The sequence below is a fragment of the Myotis nattereri genome (genome assembly GCF_964212035.1).
Source record: "Myotis nattereri genome assembly, chromosome: 2".
NCBI lineage: Eukaryota > Metazoa > Chordata > Mammalia > Chiroptera > Vespertilionidae > Myotis > Myotis nattereri.
In genome coordinates this window covers 213,059,395-213,078,089 of record NC_138076.1, presented here as the reverse complement: position 1 = coordinate 213,078,089, position 18,695 = coordinate 213,059,395, and the positions used below count along the sequence as shown (strand labels likewise).

At 55.2% G+C, this 18,695-nt stretch overlaps 1 protein-coding gene across 1 annotated transcript in view; it reads left to right on the top strand.

Moving 5' to 3' along the window:
• Nucleotides 1–18,695, top strand: part of EFCAB6 (EF-hand calcium binding domain 6) — a 74,888-nt gene that overhangs the window by 26,869 nt on the left and 29,324 nt on the right. The window contains exons 10-12 of the mRNA XM_081084060.1: nucleotides 5,586–5,704; nucleotides 7,600–7,839; nucleotides 11,371–11,526. Coding sequence (XP_080940186.1) covers nucleotides 5,586–5,704; nucleotides 7,600–7,839; nucleotides 11,371–11,526 — 515 coding nt within the window. The remainder of the gene's footprint in view (nucleotides 1–5,585; nucleotides 5,705–7,599; nucleotides 7,840–11,370; nucleotides 11,527–18,695) is intronic.

Here is an 18,695-nt window from a genome sequence, read left to right as displayed (position 1 = left end):
AAATGCTTTCAAACAGATGCCCACACTCAAGGCCAGTCACGGTTCAGAGCAGTCAGTGGTGGGGGGAGTCAGGGCCGGGAATGCCTGGCTGTGTCTCAGGTTTGGCAGGAACTAGAAACGTCAGTGAGCGTGTGAGAGGCTGTCAGACCCCTTTCACACGGCGATGAGCCTGCGCTTTAAGCGGCATTCCCTCTGTGCTGCCCAGAGGGTGGACAGCCCTTCAAGGTGAGCGCCCTCCTGTGTCCGGATGGGAAACACTGTCACCACCACAGCGACCCCTGCAGGCCGCAGACCGAGTGCGCCGGGGGCCGGCTTCCCAGTGCCACACAATGGCCTCACTTGGAAAGTATCTTTAAACTGCGTGAGGGAAGTCTTTCCGCGTTATTTTGAACAATGTCCCCGCATTGTTTCATTTGGTCATTTTCTTCCTGTGTTTGCTGTGTCTTGGCCTGTGCCCAGGTGAAGGTCGCTCTGTGAAGTCCTTCTGACTTCCTCGGCCCCCTGTCCCCTCTCCCCGTCCCCTCTCCCTAGTGCTCTATCCCCTATCCCCTGTCCCCCGTCCCCTGTCCCCCGTCCCCTGTGTCCCCTATCCCCACCCCCTGTCCCCTGTCCCCACCCCCTGTCCCCCGTCCCTATCCCCTGGCCCCCGTCCCCTGTCCCCTATCCCCATCCCCCATCCCTATCCCCATCCCCACCCCCTGTCCCCCGTCCCTATCCCCTGGCCCTGTCCCCTCTCCCTAGTGCTCTATCCCCTATCCCCTGTCCCCTGTCCCCCGTCCCTATCCCCTGGCCCCGTCCCCTCTTAGGCGAGCCCATCGTGCCTCATGCAGCTCACAGGCCAGGAAGGTGACGGCTGATGAGAAAGGCAGGCCACAGAGCAGACAGGCACTGTGGGGAAGAGGGACAGGCCGATGGAGAGGGGCTGGGGCTGCGGGCAGAGGTCCTTGTCCTGCCTGGCCTGCCGTCCCTCCTTCTTGAACCACTCCCTCCGCCCCACACACTCCTTCAGCCGCCCCTCCTGGCGGCTTGACCTCGTCCCTCTCTGTGGACCCCCTCCTCGGCGGTGTGTCCACACTCAGGCCCCCAGCCCTCTGGCCCTGCTCACAGATCCCCAGCCATGTGGGCGGGTGGGGCCCACGCTGTGCTGCCAGGCAACCCCCCTCTCTGCACTGGGCGGGCGGGGGTGTGGGAAGGAAGGGGACACGGGTGACAGAGGAAGGGCGTCTATGGAGGCAGGGCCAGGAGCCGCCTTGTCCGGAACAGAGCACAGCCACCCCTGTCCCCTCTCTGGGCCCGCAGGACTGACGGCCCCTGCCTGTGCCCTCCCTGCATGGGGCCCTGCCACTCCTTGGCTTACGCGGAGTGGAGCTCTGGTGGAGTTAGTGCTGGGCTCTAACCTGCAGACGGGACGATTCACGCCGTGCCGTGCCGCCCGGGGGCAGCAGGGGCGGGTCACGCGTGGTCCCTGCTCTGGGCTTCTGGCCTGTGGCCTGTGTAGGTCACAAAAGTGACCGAAGGCCTGGAGTCGGCCTCCCTCTGCTGCACGGCCGTTGGGAGCTCAGCTAGCAGGGCCCGCTGACCCCCAAACGGATGCAGGACCCGGCATTGGGCCATCTTCACAGTCAGCTGGCTGCCCAGCCTCGCTCCGCCCCGGGCAGCACAGCTGAGTCCTCGGGGACACAGGAGCCGTCCCCGGGGCAGCGTAATGGGCTCATTTCTAGTTAAGTGTTTGCAGGAAGTAAGTTCTTCGGTTTCTTCAGCAAACATTATTATGAGCTCACTACGCACTGTTGCAGGGTGTTAAAGCCACAGACAGACAGGGTTGTGCCTGCACAGACGTGGGGTGCAGCAGGGGCGTTGGGGTTGTGCACACTGCGATGGGGGGGCTCTCCTGTGATGGGGCTCCGGGAGGGAGAGGCCACCGGGAGGACCGCAGGTGCTGGGCAGGGTGGGGATGCGGAGGCTGTGGGGACTGAACCAAGGCCAGGCCCGGGGACGGCCCGCATGGCGGCCGCAGGCAGTTCAGCAGGGAGTGTCCAAGGGCTCCACCGGGCAGTTTCCAGGGCGAGGCAGGCCGGGGACCGGTCCCAGCAGGCCTCACGTGCTGTAAGCTTTTGTTGTTGTTGTTAAATTGCCGTCAATTCACAGCACAAAGTGACACCTTAGCCATTGTTAAGCCCCCGTTTAGTGGTGATAAGTGCGCTCACATTGTTTTTAAAGGGGCTTGGAGATCATCCAGACCTAATTTCTTGAAGCTTAATTCTTTTTTAAGATGTGACTCTACAGTAGATACAATAATATATGTATATGATGAACACATACTCTGAGTGGCCAGATTATTATGACCACCTGACGTTTGTAGGGCAAATTAGCTATAATTTCACACTGAAGTTGCTAGAGGGCCAGACCATTATAAATAGGGAAGCAGATTGTTTACCACGACAGTAGAAGTGATTTTTTTCTGAAGATATGGGTAAACAATGTGATTTAACAGCCTTTGAACGTGGGATATATTTGAATGTGAGTGGCCAGATTCTTATGACCACCCCATCAGTACTTCGTTGGGCCACCTTTTGCCTTCAATACTGCGGCGATTCTTTTTGGCATTGACTCCACAAGATGTTGAAAGGGGATGCGAGTAATCGGACACCATGCCCGATGAATAGCACTGTCCAGTTCTGTGAGATTTGATGGTTGTGGAACCAGCTGCCTGATGGCTCTTTTAACTTCGTCCCACAAATGCTCCATTGGATTGAGATCTGGTGATTGTGGGGGCCACCTAAGCAAGGTAAAGTCTCCCTCATGTTCTTGAAACCACTCCTGCACAATACGGGCACCGTGGCATGGCGCACTGTCTTGCTGGAAGAAGCCATCTCCATTGGGATACGCCATCAACGTGATAGGATGAACTTGATCAGCAATGATACTTAGATATGTTGTGCTATTCAGACGTTGTTCCACACGAATTAAAGGGCCCAAATCATGCCAGGAAAACATGCCCCAAACCATAACACTGCCCCCACCAGCTTGAAGGGTTGTACTCATGCTTGTGGGGTGCATGCTTTCATGCTGTTTCCGCCAAATTCTCACTCTGCCATCTGCATGATGCAACTGGAAACGTGATTCATCGGACCACATGACTTTTTTCCAATGCTCGACTGTCCAATCCTTGTGTTCCTATGCGAATTGGAGACGTTTTATCTTGGTAACTGCAGACAGCAAAGGTGTTCAAACAGGCCTTCGGCTTCCATGTCCCATACGATGCAGTGTACGGCTAATTTGCCTACAAACGTAAGGTGGTCATAATCTGGCCACACTCAGTGTGTGTGTGTGCGTGTGTGTGTGTGTATCCATCCCACATCCAAAGTCTGTTAAATCGCGTTGTTTACCCATGTCTTCAGAAAAAAATCACTTCTGTCGTGGTAAACAACCTGCTTCCCTATTTATAATGGTCTGGCCCTCTAGCAACTTCAGCGCGAAATTACAGCTAATTTGCCTACAAACGTCAGGTGGCCATCATAGCCTGGCCACTCAGTGTATAATATGTGCACATCTCTGTCTTACAGTGTACATAGTAATAATGTGTATGTATTCTTAAATGCACTTAACTCGTCACCATGTCCTACAAATCATGTCCCCGTGGAACCAGCGCCCGGATGGAGGAACAGAACGTTGCCGGGTCTCCCGCTCCCTGTGCGGGGCCGGGCAGCACGTGCTCTGGCTTTGTGGCCACGGCCTTCAGTGTCGCGGCTCAGCCGCCCCGCGTGCCCCCGGCGCCCTCCACAGCTTGGGTCTGTCCCTCCAGCGCCTGTGGCAGTGTCTCCTGCAGCTCTAATTAGCATTTGTGGCGACTAATGAGACCGCGTGGCTTTCATCTTACCCGTCAGGCGGGCTCCTTCCTGTGAAGCGCGTGCCTTTTTGCGTTTCTCACACCGGGCTGCCCGCCTCCTTCCCACCGGCTGCGGAGCCCTCGCTGTGGATGGGCGGCGAGTTGTTCGTGGCGCCACGTGATGCGCGTGCCTGCTCCGTTTTGCTCTGTCTGCACACTTTAAAGGGCTGTCTTTTGAAAGGATAGTTCTTTTTAACGTAGGGAGATATGTGACGTTTCCCGGGAGGTCTTGTTGAAGGAGCCGGGACGACAGTCCGCCTTCTCTCCTGGGCGCTTAGCGTTTCACTCGCACGCTCAGGGCCTGCAGCCGGCACCCTGTCCCCTGTGTGTGGGGAGGCAGGGCTCCGGCTCCTGCTTCCCCTCGGCCGTCAGCCCTCCCAGCTCCATTCTCTGTGGAGCCCACCCCGTCCTGCCTCGAGGCCCTGGCAGCGTGCTGTCCTCTTGGTCCGTTTGTCTGTCCTGGCACCAGCACCGCACCCTCAGGTCACGGCCACTCAGTCACACACCCTGGTCGGCGGGTAGGCCAGGCCCTCCCCTCGTCCTCGAGGGGTTCGCAGTCATTTGTCAGGTTCCACCAAGAGAACAGTACCCACTGGGGTGTTTGCCGAGAAATGACCCTTTACTGTTCGGACTCTTCAGTCCCCGGTGAGTTGGAGGGGCTGTTTCCACCTGTTGGTATTTTCTGGACTCTCCCCATCACGCTTTGGAGTAGACTTTTCTGTGTAGAAGTTCTGCAAGCATTTGTAAGATTTACTCCTGGGACTTCCTATTTTTGATGCTATTTGTAAATGTTATTTCTTCAAATTCATTTTCTGTCCGATACCTAAAACCGTGAACAGTTTTGCCTCTTGATATGGAATCCAGATTTCCTGCTAAATTCTTTTAGTCTAAGACTTCATTTGTGGACTTCTGTATTCCTGCACATACAATCAACTCCTCTGTGAACAATGATGGTGGTGTTTCCTCCGGTCCCAGCGTCATACCTTTCTCTCCTCTTTCTGGCTAAACCGCACTGACCCGGGCAAGCTGCGCCAGGGGCGGCACGGACGCCCCTGCCTCCTTCCCGATCCCGATCCCCATCGGGGGATGCTCCCGTCCTCCACTGGTCAGTGCTCGCTGATCGCGGGGAGGGCCCATGGCTGGTGGTCGGAAGTGGTGAAAGGCAATGCTGAGTGCCAGGCGGTACCTGCTCTTCTGGTCTGTGGTCCCCTCAAGTCCCTGATGAGCCCCCAGTAACTTCTCAGGGACATTAACATGGCACCACACCAGCTTGCCGTGGCGGCGGGAGTCCCGTGTCCCTCATTTCCCTCCACAGCCACTGCGCCGAGGTGTAACACAGGAAGCCTGGCAGCAGCCTCCTCCCCAGGATCGGAGAGGGGGGAAGGGGCTAAAGGGAAGGGGGGAGAGCTTTATTCTCATCGTTTAGAGCCCAGTGTGTCCGTCAGGAGAAGAGTCCGGGTCACACCTGAGACCACACACTCCCTGAGGCCGGCCTCGCCGGCCCAGAACCCTGTCCTGTGTGCTCGTCGCCTTCCGAGGGGCGTGATGAGGTGGCTGGGACTCGGTGAAAGGTGGTCAAGCAGGTGGATGGGGAGGACAAAGGGTTAGGTTGTCCCAGAGATTGACAGCGGGAAGCCCTGTGCACCGCCACAAACACGCGTGCTATGCTGCTAAACGCCACCTCCTGATGTTGTAGAATTTTACAGAGACCGATCATGAGGGCACCGGCATTCTTCGCCGACGGGACATAAAGACCGCGCTGTACGGCTTCGATGTTCCCCTCACGCCGCGAGAACTGGAGAAGCTGTGGATGCGGTGAGTGGCGCTGGCGCTCTCCTCCCGCCGCCTGCGCATCAGCACCAACCGTCCGTCACTGCGGGGGGCGAGGCGGGGCCGTGTCTGTCCTGGGCCCGGGCCCTGGCTCCCCGCAGCAGCCTGGTGAGCAGGTGGCCTCAGGGCACGCAGAGCCAGGGCAGCACGGCCACCAGTCAGACGGGTTTGTGGCCCAGGAGCCGGGAGTCCCTCCCCTGAGCCTCGGCTCTCCTGCGACTCAGCAGCCACACAGTCTCCTCGTCGCTAGCGATGGAGGCCGGAGCTGGACAGAGGCCTCATAGACACGGGGTTTGCTGGAAGAAAAGAAGCTCTGACCATGTGGAGGGGTCCCAGGGCCTTGTCAGCTGGTTACGTTTTTCAGAATGCGTCTGGCTATAGACGTGGCTGCGCTTGAACCCGGCCCCATGGCGGCATCCCGGGCAGATGTCTGACACTCGTTTCCACCTCCAGGTCCAGGTCCCTGTCTGAGCCCCGTCCCCTCCGTATACGTGAGCGCTGCTGCCCCCCACCCCCGACCCCCCAGGGCCATGTGCACCGGGCACGTCCTCTGGGGGGCAAGCTCACGACGCAGCTCAGGCCATTTCTTAGCCCCTCACCTGTTCCACGGGGAAGGCCGCAGTGTCGGCCACGGTTAGAATTGGTGGGCTGTTCGTGTCTAATTTAGAAAAGCACCTTGAGACTCTTACACGGTCCTTTCTCTCTGTGGATCAGTTCCGACAGGGCTGTGAGCCTCCCGTCCGTTTTCTTTCTCAGTAGGTTAGATCGTGGGTCCCTCCGATGGCCAAGGGATTGGGGCACAGCGGGCACATGCGTGGGCTCCCACCCACCCTGACAGACAAGAAAGTCAGCTGGGTCAGTGGATGCACTCTCTTCATTGTTACTCAGTGAAGACAGGCGAAGGGCGCGGCGGTCCCAGAGCCGGGGTTCCGCGGTCCTTCCGCCTCTGGTCCCGGAAGCAGCAGAGGGAGGCTCGCTCTGCACAGGAAAGCGCCCGCACTTCCACGCACGCACCGCCACCTCGGCCTGCGGAGAGTGACGCCGCGACCTGTTTAAACACAGGCTTGTCCTCGTGACTCGGAGTTCCTGTAGGAAATCTCATCCGCAAATGCCATTTTTATTGATTAGATGAGGACCAAGATCTTGCTGTTAAAATAAATAAAGGTGCTTTTTTTCTTTAAAGAAAATGGGCAATTTGCCTTAACATATTTTATTGAAGTAATTCTTTTAGAATAATGTTGGGAGATAAAAACCCTCCATTATGTCTTTTTAAATGAATTATAACTCAGAGGACCTTCAGTAATAGAAAGTGACACAAAAGGCCCGTAGCGTAATGCTTATCTTCCTTCCGCACCAGCCTCTCTCCTGCCTGTGTGTCACCGGCATCGCTTCAAAGGCCAGGCGGGGGGTTGCCTCACGCGGCGTTCACTTGCTGAGTCCTAAGCGTGAACGTGCTTTTCGAGGCTTTTCTTGTAACCTTAGCGTAGTTCCTTCGCACGCGGTGCCGGGAACGCAGTGCCGGGAACACGCTGCCAAGTGAGGAGGGCTGGTTTCCCGCCTGCGGCCACAGTGTGTTGCCATCCGTCAGCATGGCCGGCGAGCAGATTCGGTTGCTGTCTGTTGGGGTGGCCGGGACCACCTTGTATGGGGTGAGCCTGCTGCGGGACGAGCAATGGTTTCAAACTCCCTCGTGCCTGCGAGTGGCCTGAGGACCTGGGTACATGCAGGCTCAGAGCAGGGGGGCCTGAGGCCCGAGGTCCCGGTCACTGGCCCCCGGGGCGAGCCGGTGCTGCTGGCCTGCGGAGCGCTGCGTGCAAGGGGCCGGGCGCCCTGGCGCACCGTCAGAGCTGGGCCCTGACCACGTTTGCTCATCTCTGCAGCTATGACACCAAGGGGAGGGGTCACATTACGTACCCGGAGTTCCTGCACCAGCTGGGGATCACGTACTCGGCGGACATGCACCGGCCCTACGCGGAGGACCACTCCAATTTCATGGGCCACTTCACGAAGCCACCGCCGCCGGAGCCACCACGGGAGGAGCGCCCAGCGCAGTGCCCAGAGCAGCCCCCAGAGCAGCACCCGGCGCAGCCGCGGGGCACAGACACGGCCGAGCCAGCCAGGTGAGTCAGGGCGTGTCCCGGGCCCAGAGCTGCCATCTGAGCCACCCACACCCGTGGCTGCCGTCTGAGCTACCCACACCCGTGGCTGCCATCTGAGCCGCCCACACCCGTGGCTGCCGTCTGAGCCGCCCACACCCGTGGCTGCCGTCTGAGCCACCCACACCCGTGGCTGCCGTCTGAGCTACCCACACCCGTGGCTGCCATCTGAGCCGCCCACACCCGTGGCTGCTGTCTGAGCCGCCCACACCCGTGGCAGATGTTCTGAGATGTGGCCTCCGGGGCTGGTGAAGTGACGAGGCTGCCCTGTGCGCTCGCTGCCGGATGCTAGACATGGTGCTGTCACAGCCCCGCGGGGTGCCAGCGTGCACTGCCCGCTGCTCGGGGACTGTCCCTCTCAGGCATTGGCTGTATGTGGCCCGGCCCTTCCCGGGCAACTAGGATGCAGGCGCATGAAGACACGCCTGTCTCAGCCAGTGCCTGACACCAAATTGGTGCTGGCGAATATCTGTTGAATGAACGAGTGAGTGAGTGAGTGAGTGAGTGCACAGACATGGTCTCGGACTCAGTGGTTCCATTTTAAGGACTTTATACCAGAGAAATAATGCAGACGAGGCCCTCGGGTTAGCAGCGGGCAGGGAAGGCTGGCCAGAGCTCCCACGGCTGGTCCCAGTGAGTGCGCGGGCGCGTGGAGTGTGGCCCCAAAGGCTACGAAACAGCTTTGGCCACGGAGCCCTGGCAGCATGTGTGACCGAGGGCTGATGGGAAATGCACTTGGACGGCACGTCTGTGTGACTGCAGCGATGCCAAGCGCACGGGCCTGGCCGCGAGGCCCAGGAGGTGCACGCAGAGGGTCCCGCCAAGTCGTGTTTGGATCCTGGGACTGGGAGGATTACCTTCAAAGGGGAAAACCAGTTACCAGCGTCGTACCTTGAAAGCGTTCGGCATGAAAGAGAGCTTTGCCATGTCTGAGTGACCACAGAGCTGGGGGGCAGATTTTCCTGGCCCATCTCCGTCCTGGTCCCCCATCAGCACTGCCAGGCCTGGGCTCTGCTCCCCGCCCCTGCTGCCCGGGACTGTGCCGCCGTCTCCTGCTGTCACTCCAGCTCTGTCCCCGCCCTCAGAGAGCCTGCGAGTGAGTGCATGACTTGTTGCTGAAGAACCCCCAGAGGAAACGAGGCCCAGCAGCACAGAAATGAGGGGCCAGGGCCACGGGGGTTAAGGGGAAAGCAGTGTGCCGCCCCTGAGGGATGGGGAAGTGACTCAGATGTAAGAGGATGGAGTTTGAAAAATAAGGAAAAAATATGCGTAAGATTGGTGTAAATCACACATGCCTCGCACTAATGAAAAAGTGGGTGTATCTTTATCAGACAGGGCTGGTCTCCTTACCCACCCCCAACCCCCTCCCCCACACCGCGTGTGAGCAACGAGGTGGAAGGGAGCGCCCAGCTTCTCCCCCGCGGCCGCTCCTCCCTGTGTCCTCCAACTGGGAGCCGGTGGAGGGGGGTTGGGGGGGAGGGATTCCTGACCGCCGCGCCCAGCCAGCCCTCACTCCCCTGTCCTCTGCGGAGTCAGCCTCTCCTGCTGGACCAGCCTGGTTTCATTAAACTGCCGCCACCTGTTTTCTCAGAGGCATCGGTTGCAACACTGTCAGGTGGCCGCTTCTGAATTCCGGGGCAGCGGGGCCTCTGGGTCACCCTTAAGGCTCTGTGTTTCCAGGACTTTCCCTCTTGTTTCGACTGAAACTCTGAGGAGATTGACAGACGGGCGTCGTGCTCAATTCACGTGACCAAAATGATGTCTTTGCCTCTTACATCTACGGGAATGGGTTTTGTTTGCAGTGCCCTGAAGACTTGGAATCAGCGCCGCCCTCGGGGCCCGGCCACCTCCTTGTGCCCAGGCCCAGAACGCAGAGCCTGCGGCCGGCTCAGCCGCCTCTGAGGCTGGCGGGGGGGGGGGGGGGGAGCGGGGTGTGGTGGCCGTCCCACTGGCCATGACAGTGGCCCCCGGGCTTCCGTGTCACTGTCCAGACCAGGAACCGGACGGGAACCCAGAGCAGCAGCGGTCGCCCCGAGTGTGGCTCACACGCTTCCGTGCGGCACGCTCTGGGCTCTGGGCCTCGCACCGTGGACAAGCTCGCTGCTCAGCGCGGCGGGAAGGGCTCGGGAGAGACCTGGGGGCCGAGGTGTGCCATCCTTACCCGCCCACACTCTCCTAGTCCCATACATTCCTTTTGGTCAGAGAACTTTCCTGAGAAACAGAATCGTAGCACGTTTAGAACTTGAGCACGTTCTGCAGGAAAACCAGCCTCTAGCGCAGTGGTTCTCAACCTTCTGGCCCTTTAAATACAGCTCCTCATGTGGTGACCCAACCATAGCATTATTTTCGTTGCTACTTCATCACTGTCATGTTGCTACTGTGATGAATCGTCATGTAAATACCTGATATGCAGGATGGTCTTAGGCGACCCCTGTGAAAGGGTTGTTCGACCGCCAAAGGGGTTGCGACCCACAGGTTGAAAACTGCTGCCCTAGCGGGAGCTTGCCCGCCACCCCAGGGCCCTGTCCCATCCCCATCTGTCCAGTGGGGTGACCGGGACCCCTCCTCGCGGGGCTGTTGGGAGGAACAAGAGGGAGGGGCTCACAGCGAGGCCCGGGCTTGCCAGTTGCTGCGCACGGATGGTGCCGTTTCTTAACAACAAAGTGTCTGATTAAAAACAAGGGTCCCTGGGCCTTCCCTCTGCGACTCTGACTGGCCCTCACCGCCCTGCTGCCCCTCCAGGGCAGCTGCTACTGGCTGTCCCTGCCCCCAGCACTCCTGGCCCAGGGAGCTGCCCGCCAGCTCCTTCAGCTGTCCTGCTCCCGGGCCACCTTCCCAGTGACGCCTACCCACACCCTCCCCCACGGAGGCCACTCCCAGTCCTGCTTGCAGCTCTCTCCTGACCCACTGGGAGTCACGGGAGGTGTCCCGGTGCCCACAGCAGTTTCTGGCCGTAGGTGCCAGGGAGCCTTCAGGAGGAAGAGCGCGTGTGTATAAAAACCACCCTTTTCATTCTTGGCCCCACTCTGACAGTCCCAATTCTAGTAACAAGACAAGACTGGGATTCCTCTAACGCAGTTTTGCTGGTGATGATAATGTGATAAGCATGCAGACTTACACATTTTTGCAGAATACCTCTCAATGTCAATGTCGCACCAAGGCTGCAAAACAGCTTCAGAGTCGGTTCTTTTTTTTTTTTTTTAATAGATTTTTTATTGATTTCAGAGAGAGAAGGAGGGAGAGAGAGAAACATCAATGATGAGAGAGAATCATTGATCAGCTGCCTCCTACACGCCCCCTACTGAGGATCAAGCCCGCAATGTTCCCCAACTGGGAATTGAACCTTCCCAGGCCTACGCTCTGTCCCGAGCCAAACTGGCTGGGCCAGAGGGAGTCCTTGATTAATCACCCGATCATCACGAGGACGATGGTGAAACCCTCGCCTTAGGAGGTGACTTGCTTTCCTGTGGGTGTCTGACCTGCATTCTCTTTCAGGGAGAAGCTGAAGGACCACAGTGCAGACATCAGGAAGGCGCTGACCAAGCTGGACGCGTGCGGCAGCGGCTCGGTGTCCCTGTGCCAGCTGCAGAGGGCGCTGCGGGACAGCGGCTGTCCCCTCAAGGAGGCGGAGCTGGCCGCGCTCCTGGGCAGGTTTGCTCTCACTGGCCAGCCCTTTCCGAGAAGCCAGTCCGTGCATGGCTTTCATTTCTCCTCTGTCCAAGCAGACTCCTGACGTGGAAATGACCCCCACACCTCCCTCTGGCCGGGCTGCATCCTAATGGGCTCGAGTCACCCCGAAGCAAAAAGGAAAAGCAGCTTAGACACGTAGCGCTTCCTGATGTGTCTCAGCACATCCCACCCTGTTTTAACTTCGTTTTTATCTTACCCACGTTCTGCCTGCGCTTCGGCCGGCGCCAGGTAGCTCTCCGGGCCACTGTCCTCGTGTCCCTCGCCAGGGCCAGCTCCCAACGCTCAAGTGACATCTCTTGGTACTTAACTTCGCGTTTCTGAGTGACGGGTTGTACAGCTACTTCTTGACTTTGTACCGTTGGGCTGTGTCTGTTGACTTCCCAGCAGGAAGATGCAGATTTAACTCTTTTTCACCCGTCACCTGCCACCAGCCACCTCTCCCACAGCCTCCACCCCACCCCCCACGGAAATACACGCAAACAAGTCTCCACGGGTGTTACTTTTCCCACCTGCTGCTTCTCGGTTTGGGGGAGACCAGTATCCGGGGTTTATTGTGACGAGTTGATCACGTTTCCTTTTTAATGGAGCATCTTGTTTTTCCTGGAGTTAATCGTATTTTTTCTGTTTCTTTAGTTTCCACATGGTTATTATCAGTAATTGAACCCCTAACTCACCCCACTTATGAAATCTCTTTCTTTTCGTGGTTGCTCTGTAGTTTGCAATATACACGAACAAGCAGCCCAAGTCCAGTTTCAGCTAACACGATGCCAGCTCATGGGTGGGCAGGTGCCTTATAACGGAGACTTCCAGATCCTTCCTCCTGTCCCTCCTGACCCCGCTGTCCTTCACCTTCATGCCTGTCCACAAGCTGTGACCCCCAGTGCATTGTTACTACTTTGAAAAGTCATTGTCAGGTCAACTGAGAGTTAGAAAAGTCAGAGACGTTGTTTTACCTCGTTTACTCCTTCTCTGGCGCTCTCCTTTCTTTATGGGGACCTGAGTTTCTAACTTAATGACGTTCCTCTCTCTGAGGGATCTCCGTTAGCATTTCTCGAAGGGCGGGGCAGCTGGTGATGAGTCCTGAGGTTTTTGTTTGTTTTTTCAATATATTTTTATTGATTTCGGAGAGGAAGGGAGAGGGAGAGAGAGAGAGAGAGAAACATCAATGATGAGAGAGAATCATTGATTGGCTGCCTCCTGCACGCCCCCTTCTGGGGATCAAGCCTGCAAGCCAGGCATGTGCCCTTGACCAGAATCAAACCTGGGACCCTTCAGTCCACAGGCCGAGGCTCTATCCACTGAGCCAAACCAGCTAGGGCAGTCCTGAGGTTTTGTTTGCCTGAGATAGTCGTTGTTTTCCTTCATTTCTAGAGGATAATGCCACTGGATATAGAATTCTAGGTTGCTGTTTTTTTTCTTTCGGCACTTTAATTATGTCAGTTCACTCTTTTCTTGCATGATTTCTGATGAGAAGTACCATGTAATTCTTACTTTTGTTCCTCTGTAGGTAAGGTTTTCCCTCCCTTTGGCTTCTTTCAAGATTTTCTCTTTGTCTTCAGTTCTCTGCAGTTTAAACATGGCATGCCTAGGTGTTGATTTTTTGGTATTTATTCTGCTTGGTGCTCTCTGAACTTTCTGGATCTGTGCTTTGTGTCTGTCATTAATTTTTTTAAATTCTTGGCCATCATTACTTTAGATGTTCTTTCTGCTCCTTTCTCTTTTTCTCTCCTCCTGGTATTCTAATTATATGGATGTTGCACTTTTTGAAATTGCCCCACAGTTTCATATTCTGTTTATTTTAATTTGTTTTTCCCTTCAAATTTCCATTTGGGAAGTTTTTATTAACATACTGTTAAGCTCAGTGGTTTTTATCCTCAACCATGTCCGATCGACTGATGAGCCAATCAGAGGTGTTCTTCATTTCTGTTGCCCTGCTTTTTATTTTGAGTATTTCCTTTTTTTAAAAAAAATATATGTTTATTGATTTCAGAGAGGAAGGGAGAGGGAGAGAGAAATAGAAACATCAATGATGAGAGAGAATCATTGATCGGCTGCCTCCTGCCCACCCCACATTGGGGATCGAGCCCACAACCCGGGCATGTGCCCTGACTGGGAATTGAACCCATGACCTGCTGGTTCACAGATTGATGCTCAACCGCTAAGCCACGCTAGCTGGGCTCCAAAATTTCCTTTTGATGCTTTCTTAGCGTTTCCACCTCTCTGCTCACATTATGCACTTGTTCTTGGGTGTTGTCTGCCTTTTCCATTAGAGCCCTTTATATATTAATCATAGTTAATTTAAGTGTCCTGTCTGGTAATTCCAAAATATGTGCCATGTCTGAATCTGGTTCTCATGCGTTCAGTGTGAGGCTTTATGTTGATTCGGGTAGGAATTGGGCTGTGCTTAATGTTGCTATAGCTGTCCATTTCCTCCAGCATCCTTGTTTTTGTCCCTTACGTTTTTGGGGGTTTCCCTAGGAACTCCTCCTCAAATAGAGTTTATGTTTTGTAGTTCTTCCCATTGAAACCCACTCTTGCTAAGTTTGCTTCATATTTATACTCTGATCTTCTTGATAGGTTGTTTGTTTCCTGAAGTTTTTAATTTCCTTTTTGTCTTTCTTGCATTATTTGCCTTTATGTTACCTTGTCAAATATAGACAAATGCAGACTTAGTAAAGAGAGACTTTATTTGAAAAGACTATTGCAATAGGGAGGGAGGACTGTGGTTATGGGGAAGGAAGGCTGTTGCATTAGGGAGGAGGGAGGACTGTGGTTATGGGGAAGGAAGGCTGTTGCACTAGGGAGGGAGGACTGTGGTTATGGGGAAGGAAGGCTGTTGCATTAGGGAGGAGGGACTGTGGTTATGGGGAAGGAAGGCTGTTGCATTAGGGAGGAGGGAGGACTGTGGTTATGGGGAAGGAAGGCTGTTGCATTAGGGAGGAGGGAGGACTGTGGTTATGGGGAAGGAAGGCTGTTGCATTAGGGAGGGAGGACTGTGGTTATGGGGAAGGAAGGCTGTTGCATTAGGGAGGAGGGAGGACTGTGGTTATGGGGAAGGAAGGCTGTTGCATTAGGGAGGAGGGAGGACTGTGGTTATGGGGAAGGAAGGCTGTTGCACTAGGGAGGGAGGACTGTGGTTATGGGGAAGGAAGGCTGTTGCATTAGGGAGGGAGGACTGTGGTTATGGGGAAGGAAGGCTGTTGCATTAGGGAGGAGGGAGGACTGTGGTTATGGGGAAGGAAAGTTGTTGCATTAGGGAGGAGGGACTGTGGTTATGGGGAAGGAAGGCTGTTGCATTAGGGAGGAGGGAGGACTGTGGTTATGGGGAAGGAAGGCTGTTGCATTAGGGAGGGAGGACTGTGGTTATGGGGAAGGAAGGCTGTTGCATTAGGGAGGAGGGAGGACTGTGGTTATGGGGAAGGAAGGCTGTTGCATTAGGGAGGAGGGAGGGACTGTGGTTATGGGGAAGGAAGGCTGTTGCACTAGGGAGGGAGGACTGTGGTTATGGGGAAGGAAGGCTGTTGCATTAGGGAGGGAGGACTGTGGTTATGGGGAAGGAAGGCTGTTGCATTAGGGAGGAGGGAGGACTGTGGTTATGGGGAAGGAAGGCTGTTGCACTAGGGAGGGAGGACTGTGGTTATGGGGAAGGAAGGCTGTTGCATTAGGGAGGGAGGACTGTGGTTATGGGGAAGGAAGGCTGTTGCATTAGGGAGGGAGGACTGTGGTTATGGGGAAGGAAGGCTGTTGCATTAGGGAGGAGGGAGGACTGTGGTTATGGGGAAGGAAGGGTGTTGCATTAGGGAGGAGGGACTGTGGTTATGGGGAAGGAAGGCTGTTGCATTAGGGAGGAGGGAGGACTGTGGTTATGGGGAAGGAAGGCTGTTGCATTAGGGAGGAGGGAGGACTGTGGTTATGGGGAAGGAAGGCTGTTGCATTAGGGAGGGAGGACTGTGGTTATGGGGAAGGAAGGCTGTTGCATTAGGGAGGGAGGACTGTGGTTATGGGGAAGGAAGGCTGTTGCATTAGGGAGGGAGGACTGTGGTTATGGGGAAGGAAGGCTGTTGCACTAGGGAGGGAGGACTGTGGTTATGGGGAAGGAAAGTTGTTGCATTAGGGAGGAGGGACTGTGGTTATGGGGAAGGAAGGCTGTTGCATTAGGGAGGGAGGACTGTGGTTATGGGGAAGGAAAGTTGTTGCATTAGGGAGGAGGGAGGAAGGACTGTGGTTATGGGGAAGGAAGGCTATTGCATTAGGGAGGAGGGACTGTGGTTATGGGGAAGGAAGGCTGTTGCATTAGGGAGGGAGGACTGTGGTTATGGGGAAGGAAAGTTGTTGCATTAGGGAGGAGGGAGGAAGGACTGTGGTTATGGGGAAGGAAGGCTGTTGCATTAGGGAGGAGGGAGGACTGTGGTTATGGGGAAGGAAGGGTGTTGCATTAGGGAGGAGGGACTGTGGTTATGGGGAAGGAAGGGTGTTGCATTAGGGAGGAGGGACTGTGGTTATGGGGAAGGAAGGCTGTTGCATTAGGGAGGAGGGAGGACTGTGGTTATGGGGAAGGAAGGGTGTTGCATTAGGGAGGAGGGACTGTGGTTATGGGGAAGGAAGGCTGTTGCATTAGGGAGGAGGGAGGGACTGTGGTTATGGGGAAGGAAGGGTGTTGCACTTGGGAGGGAGGACTGTGGTTATGGGGAAGGAAGGCTGTTGCATTAGGGAGGAGGGAGGGACTGTGGTTATGGGGAAGGAAGCCTATTGCACTAGGGGACTGCCCTGACCAGGAAATCTGCAAGCATCTCCCAGTTTAGGCAGAAAAGGGCCTTTATGGGGATAAAGAAAGGCCTGAGTGTGGGGTAAGGAGATGAGGGACTGTGACCACACACTGCGGCAGGGAATGTCTGTCCTGTGGTCAGGTGTCCTGAGGGGCCTTGCGGAGGGGCTGTTCCCCACCCCGATGCTGCAGGGAAGCTTAGTTAAGTTTGGTCAAGTCAATTTTGTCCAAATCGGCCAGTGAGTAAAAGAAAGTTCAGGTCATCATTTCTAAGACGCGGCATCGGGAGGGCTGCGTCCGCCTCGACGTGGGCAAACCTAGGAGTCTTTTCTAGGTCAGATGGGAAACGCTGGTTCTTTGACGTAAGTCATGTCCAGGACGTCGTGGGAGGTGATTTCTGTAACCGTCACTGGTTTCCAGGGGCACGGGCGCAGGCAAAGCTCCATGCTGTCCAGCTCCAGCTCTTCCCTGGTGCTCCATCCCAGCGCCGGGCCCTGCCCCTGTCCTCGGTCTGACGCCCAAGAGCCTCCCTGTCTGCCCCACCATGCTCCTGGGTGGGACCCCCCCATTCCCAGCTTTTCACATCTCTTTTCTTAATTACATCCTATTTTGCTGGAGTACTTCCTGACGTGATTTCCTAAGAAAGGGTGGACAGGAAGTAAATGCTCTGAGTTCTTGTTTGTCTGAAAATTTTTAAATTCTTTTTCACACAGATTGATAACTTGAGCAGAAAATCCTAGTAAGAAAATTCTTTTCCCTTAAAATGTTGAAGACATTGCTCCATGTGTTCACGCTGTGAGGAGTCCCATGCTGTGTGTGTGTGTGTGTGTGTGTGTGTGTGTGAAGAGAGAGAGAGGGAGAGAGAGAGGGAGAGAGAGAGAGAGGGGACCGATTCATCCTCAAATGCCTGTGTGCTCTCTTCTTCCTGAGATAGGGTCTCCTCTCAGTAAATCTATTTCCAGCTGAACAAGAATTCATATGCATTCAATGAATAAATCATGGAAAAATAGCACGCGATAAATAATTAACTAAATGAGTGAGAGAGTCTTCTAAGCATGGTGAGTCTTGGTGCGTTTATAAAGGACAAGAGAAGGACTGTGGGGTTTTGTGGTCCACCTCTCGGGGGCGATCGCTTCCTTAGGGATTGAAACCTCAGGGAGGGCCCGTCGCTCGGCTGCTTGTTTCTTCTCAAAGACCTCTGATGGGAAACAGCTCTGTCATTTGTAATTATATGTAGATTATTCTTTTCTAGATCCAAAATAGATTTTTCTAAATAATACCAAGAAGATTAGCATATGCATTTGATTTTATTACTAAATTTTAATACCAAGTTGGCAGTTCACCCTGCTGATGAAATGGAGCTGATTACCCTCTCCCTGTGTCTCCAGCGTGAGCCAGCGCCGTGGGCTGGGCGGGCCGGCTGCTCTGCAGCTGTGGGGCGGAGACACGGCTCTGGCTCCTGCTCCTCGGAGCAGGTCTCCGAGTCTCTGGGAGCTTCTCCCTCCCCGGGAGCTTCTCCCTCTGCTTGCCAGGAATCCGGGCTCCTCCTCTTTGACACACTCCTTCCTGCTGAAAGGAAGCTTAGGTGTTAACGTGCCAGGAATGCCCAGAGAACTTAAGTGACAGAACTGGGAGCTCTGAATGCAGTTAAACGTCATTTGCATCTTCAGTAAACTTGCGTTATGTTCTTATGGAACCTTAGATCCCCGCCCCCCCATGTATTCTTTCAGGGTTTAGAGGCGCTTGGCTGTTGGAGCAGAGGCAGGAGGGTCCTGTTTCTACGGGCATGTCCTGCTGACACGCTTACTCAATGGAATTGTTCTTTGAGAAACTACTAAGCTAAATAGGTTTTGTGAAATGTCCTTCAGCTTGGCAGCTCAGTTTCAGCCGTTCTTGTAAAGCAGCGGTTCTCAACCTGTGGGTCGCCTAAGACCATCGGAAAACACATATACAATTACATATGGTTTTTGTGGTTAATCACTATGCTTTAATTATGTTCAATTTGTAGCAGTGAAATTGGGGGTCCCCACAACATGAGGACTGTATGAAAGGGTCGCGGCGTGAGGAAGGTGGAGACCCGCTGCTGTAAAGGAATGATCGGGTGTTTTCCTCAGTCCTCCTCCCTTTTCACTGTCCTCGCTACCATTTCTCTTCTTCTCAGATTCCCCAGCCGCTTCTCAGGGCGGCGTCTCATCAGCCAAGATCTCCAGGACCAACCCCTACCCTCCATCACCCCCCATGTGGCCCTGCCCCCACTCCACAGGCCTGACTACCCCGTAACACTGCTCCGTTTGCCCCGCTCATGACCAGATTCCTTAGTGGGGCCTCTTGCAGCTTCTCTCCAGACTGTGAGCCCTGTTGTCAG